This window comes from Propithecus coquereli, unplaced genomic scaffold, assembly GCF_000956105.1.
Source record: "Propithecus coquereli isolate 6110/MARCELLA unplaced genomic scaffold, Pcoq_1.0 Scaffold14, whole genome shotgun sequence".
Classification (NCBI taxonomy): domain Eukaryota; kingdom Metazoa; phylum Chordata; class Mammalia; order Primates; family Indriidae; genus Propithecus; species Propithecus coquereli.
Window position 1 is genome coordinate 4713679 of NW_012138302.1, and position 6000 is coordinate 4719678.

At 42.0% G+C, this 6000-nt stretch overlaps 1 protein-coding gene across 1 annotated transcript in view; it reads right to left on the minus strand.

The window, feature by feature from the left end:
* Positions 1–6000, minus strand: part of ROR1 (receptor tyrosine kinase-like orphan receptor 1) — a 381360-nt gene that overhangs the window by 116370 nt on the left and 258990 nt on the right. The window contains exon 3 of the mRNA XM_012639398.1: positions 259–546. Within this exon, the coding sequence (XP_012494852.1) occupies positions 259–546 (288 nt within the window). The remainder of the gene's footprint in view (positions 1–258; positions 547–6000) is intronic.

Here is a 6000-nt window from a genome sequence, read left to right on the forward strand (position 1 = left end):
GGTTTAAATAGGGGATGTGGGGTCAGAAAGATCTAGACTCCATTGCTGCTCTGCTGTTTACTACCTGGGCAACATGGTAATTAACTACTGGGCCTTGGTTTACTTATTTGTAAAATGGGTACAATGTGTACCAGCTTTAGGGGTGTGGGCATATAGTACATTCTCAGTGAGTGTGCATTAACCTCTTCCTCATCACTCTAGCCATCCTTCCATGTTGGGCTGGGGGCCAAAGGCCATCCCCAGTAGGAGGCTGCTTACCAAACTTGACAAACAAGACTCCAGTGGTAGAAACCACCTTCTTGCCATTTGTTGCCACACACTGGAAGTAGCCCGTGTCCGTGGTGTCGAGGTTTCTAATCCGCAGCCGAGAGCCATAGTTGGTTGCCCGAAAGGAGATTCTCCTGGGCTCCTGGACCACAGGTGCATCATTTTTGAACCAGCGGATGGTGGGAGGCGGATTCCCAGAGACTTTGCAGTGCAGTTCTGCCGTCTGGCCCAGGGACGTGGTGATGTTATTCATTGGTTCATCGAGGGTCAGGTAAGAATCTGTGAGCACATGGAAGAAGGAGGCAGGTGAGAGGGGCGGACAGCAGGAGAGCGCCTCTGAGCAACCCAAATCCATGCCAGTGTGCCCCCAGGATCACAGCTGGCTGATCAGGAGAGGCATGTGGAGACAGATAGGGAATGAAATGATACCAAGGCCCCACCCACAGAGCCTGCTGCTTGGAAGGAAATTTGTTATTAATCAAAATATAAAACCCAAAGCCTTCAAATAACTACACAGCACCCATGGACATACGTACTTTCTCAGTTAAGACAAAATGAACTTTTGTGCTTCAGATGATATTGGAATTGTTACAAATTCCAATACAGCAGATGTACTGGAATTGTTACAAACTCCAATACGGCAAAAAAGAGAGGAAAAAAAAGCAAAGTTCACCTCAAATTTCCCAACCCTAAAATAACACCATTCTTAACATTCTGGCGAATATCCTTCCAGCTTGTCCACTTTTAACAAGAAAGAAAGCATGAAAAACTGGAAAAAGTAGGAGCAACTCATTTGAATCCACGTGGCACAGGATCAGGAAGGATGCCTGAAACCTTCTTAGTGATGACGTAAGAGTTATAAAGGCCAGGTCACTGGCAAAGTGACGAGGCAATGGCCATTTCCATACAATTACTCATTTCAACCATAACGTGTTACAGTATACAGTTCATTCAATTATATATATATATAGATTCAATTCAATATATAATATCATGCAGATATTAGTACAGATATTAGTTATACAGTTCCACGACAACGCATCTACCCATAAAACCAATCCCCTATCTTGATGGAACATCAACTCTCCAGAAAGTTCCCCCCCCATCCTTTGTAGTCGGTCTCTGCTCCCAGCCACTCCCTCCCACCCCACCCCCAGGCAACTACCGTTCTGATTTCTATCATCTAGATTAATGTTGCCTGTTCCAGAACCTCATATAAATGGAATCATGCTGCATGTACATTTTGCATTTGGCTTCTTTTAAGATTTATTGCATTAAGAACTTTAATAATGAAATAAGTTTTATTTAAGCTTATTCTTCAATAAATAGTGTTTACATATCATATTAATATTAGTTGTGGAATCCACTTGCAGAGAAAATAATTTATTTTTAAAAAATTAAATTAAAAATTAAAATTAAATTTCATTTTTTAAAAAAATTGCTCTGTTAGTCACACATATGGAGTTTTCTTTGGGTTCATTTTCCCTGACCATCCGTCCCTGGGTAGATCCCCAACCATACCCTCCCAATGCTCTCTGTCCTTCCCTAGTTCCAAACCTGGGATGGCTTGTTCAGCGGCTGTCTTCACTGCAGAGCTATGAACTCCCTAAGGGCAGGCATGGGAATGTGTTGGTCTGAAATGTTCTATAATTGGTGTTGTCTGATTGGTAGCCACTAGCCACACATGGCTTATTGAGCTCATGAAATATGGACAGAGGGACTGAAAAAATGAATTTTTAAATTTAAATGTAAATAGGCACATGTGGCTAGTGGCTACTGTATTGGACAGCACAGGCAGAGCACAGTAAGTTTGTTGAATTTAATGGAAGTTTATTGAGAAATAACCTTTTTTTTGAGCAATTTAACTGGATAATTTAATTGCCCAAATGTCTGTAAAATGAGTTCATAAATGCTAAAAAAAAAAAAAGGATTCATTATTTGTTTTAATCTTCCACAAAAAATTGGGGAGGATAATTGTTCATGTCTTAGTAGCCACACAGAAGTGTCACGTGTGTGAATGGCATTTATCACATGTGCAGTAGAAAAGAGATTAAGCATGACCATTCTGTTACCATAATGACACTTTTTGTCTCACTTAAGCCAATGAATAATTATCCTGCCAACAGAATCGCAAGCCCATAAATGATCTTGCTAATGCTTTGCTTCCTTACATTTATATTTTGATCTCTATCTTTGGGCATGTTTCTATAATCTATAAACAGCTATACTCAATCCATGAATGCATTTGCTCATGGATAGAAGCACACGTGCTCCTACAATGTTTGAGGTATTTCCAGAAAGTAGGGAAACTAATTAGCAGTTGGCTTTATGGAGTCATTATCATGGCTTTACAGCCCTACCTTATGCCTGCAGAATGGATAACTATGCACCCTCTGCGGAGAGTAACTTAGAAATAGCAATCACGCAATAATGCCAATATAAGCAGAGTGATTCATATTTTACTGGACAGGTTCTGGAATCTGATTGGCTGGCTTTGAATCCCAGGTCGGCCCCCTGCCTCTCTGTGTGACTTTAGGCAAGTTACTTAACTTCTCTGTAGCTTGTCTTTAACCAAATGAAAAATAGGAATAATAAACAGGGTTCCACCTGGGAAAACTGTTAGAGGTGCATTAAAATTAAATCGGGTGACACCTGTGAGGCACTTAAAGCAGTGTTCTGCAAAAAGTAAGCACTCAAAAATGTTAATTAATGTTGTTACTATTGTTTTTATAATAATAACTTCTGTAGAATGCTTTTCAGGTTACAAAATATTTTCACAGCTTGTGTCTCCTGTTATCCTCTAAGAATCCGGGGAAGCGGGAAAGGTACATTAATTACCATGATCTCCAGCTGCAGATGAGGAAATCACGTCTCAGAGATTAGCTGACTTGCCCCACGGTCACACAGTAAACTGCCCAAAGCTTCCATCACCAATGACCTTCAATCCTTTGGCACCTAAACAAAGTCCGACTGAGGCAGCTGGCCAACACGGTACCAGTAACAGACTACTTTGAAATCCTACCATATGCCAGGGCTTTCCTTTGGTATTTACCTGCACAATAACCTGGCAAGGGAAGAGTCATCATTATTGTTTTAGGATGAGGAAACCTAGGATCAGAGAGGTTAAGCAACTTGCCCAAGGCCTTGTGGCTGAACTGAGGTCCAATTTATACCTCTCTGGCTCCAAAACCTAGCTCTTTCCACTCCACCAAACTGCTGTGGTAGCTTGAGCCCCACTGAGAGCTGGGTACAGAGTTGGAATGTTTTCCCTAAACCAGGGTGGGCCCTGGACACACATATAGCCCAAGAACTGTGTGTTTCCCCTGACTCCAGCCAGGACTGTCTGGCTGATGGGTCTAAGTTTTAGCCATGGGTGCTGGCTGGTGTTCCAGCCATCCTCCAGAGACCAGGTACCTCACCTGAGCTGCTCTATATAATATCTATCTAAAAACAAAAATGAGGGTTGCAGGGCACCTTGAAATCAGTGTAGTAGCTGGCCGAAGCAGTGTGTTTTCAGACAGAACAAAGGAAATGTAAGCAAAATCTCTGTGTTTCCTAAACAAAGGAGCCTTGCCACAAACAGGGAATTTGCTTTTAACTTTTCACTGACAAAAATGTTCAAATTTCTTTGCCACCTGTAGCTGCTCACTTAGTAAGCAGAACTAACAAATGGTCTGGTCCGCAGTTTGGCGAAGACCAGAAGCATCAGAACAGTCTTTTGCCTAAACACGAAAGCATTCTGTGACTGGAATAAACTAAAATGAAACGCACGTCTGTATCGCTGACTGCTTTCTCTCTTGTTAACAAGCCCCTGGCATGATCCATTCTCTTCCCAGAACCAGCTGGATCCTTCCGTAGTAGCCTTATAGGCCATGCTAGGGGACCTGCTCTCCTCTCCACGCTCAAAGCTCGGTGTGATCATTGCAGGTCCTGGACTAGTCATTTCTTTTGGAGAACACCTGGGCATCACACTGGACTCCAGTACCAGTTCTGCCACTAACTGGCCGAGTGTATCAGGCAGTCACTTTGCCTCCCTGGGCTTTGGATTCATACTCTATTACCGGGGCCTTTGGTGACTGCTCATTCTGGGACAGTGTGTGTTTCAATCTGGGCAGCTGCAGAACCACCGGGTAGCAGGCAACAAGCAGGTGCCCACTGAGCTTGAACGCCAGGCAAAGAAATTTGGCCTCTACTTATAAACCCGACTATTTGTGTGCTGTTTTCAGTGGTTTGCTTCTATATCTCTGATGGTCTGTGCTTGAGCTGTGAGACATTTTTCATACTTTTTATCGTCTTCCCTAGATTACAAATGCTGAGATGGCAGACTGGTGAGTGAGAGGTGGTGTATGACCTGGTTTGAGAGGAAAAAACTTCAGTTCCTCTGAATCCACCTCTAGCTCTGTGTTCCTGAATAAACTATAAATTCCAGTAGTAATACTGGTAGTAACAATGGTGATGACAATGACAATGATGGGATAATAATAACAGTGGTAATAGGTAACACCTAAATGGTATCTATTCTCATGACAGGTATTGTTATGAACATTTTACACATGAGAAACCTAAGGCACAGAGAGGGTAAGAAAGTTGCCCAAGATGACACAGACAGTGAGTAGAAGTGGGATTCAAAACAAATTAGTTTGCCTCCAGAGTCCATGCTCTAGGACAGAAGTTTTTAAACTTTTGGTCTCAGGACCCCTATATAATCTTTAAAATATTGAGGATCCCAAAGAGAAAATTTTAAAATATTTGTTTACTAATTTATTTAAAAATAAAAATATAAAAATCCCATTACTTTTCTTTTTCTTTTTCTTTTTTTTTTGAGACAGGGTCTTGGTCTGTCACCCTGGCTAGAGTGCAGTGGCATCATCATAGCTCACTGCAACCTCAAAATCCTTGGCTCAAGCAATCCTGCCTCAGCCTCCTGAGTAGCTAGGACTACAGGCGTGTACCACCACACCAGTTAATTTTTTTTCCTATTTTCTATAGAGATGAGGTCTTGCTCTTGCTCAGGCTGGTCTTGAACTCCTGGCCTCAAGCAATCCTTCCACCTCAGCCTCCCAAAGTGCTAGGATTACAGGAGTGAGCCACTGTACCCAGCCAACATAAATATTTTAATAAAAATATTTAATGAAAAATAAGTGTAATTTCTACACACATACCAAAAATAGTGAGGAGAATGGCATTGTTTTATATTATTGCAAATCTATTATTTACATGAAGAGCAGACAGTTGGATTCTCCTGTTTCAGCATTCAATCTGTTGAGATATGTTGTTTTGGTCTATGGCCATACCACCCTGAACGCGCCTGATCTCGTCTGATCTCGGAAGCTGAGCAGGGTCGGGCCTGGTTAGTACCTGGATGGGAGATATGTTGTTTTGGCTGAAGAAAATCTGGCTTCACACAGTAGGAAAAGAAAGGGGTATTTTAATAGTCTTTCAAATAATTTACATTTGTTATTCTTTGATACTACACTAAAATTTGACAAGTGGTAGTTGCTTTTTTTTTTTTGAGACAGAATCTCACTGTGTTGCCCGGACTAGAGTGCCGTGGCGTCATCCTAGCTCACAGCAACCTCAAACTCCTGGGCTCAAGCGATCCTTCTGCCTCAGCCTCCCACCCTGTGGGGATTTTTAAAATAGGATATATTGGGCCAATTCTAGAAATTCAAATACCACAGGCAGGGGAGTGGGACCTGGACATCTCCACGTTATTTAATTCATAATTGACTG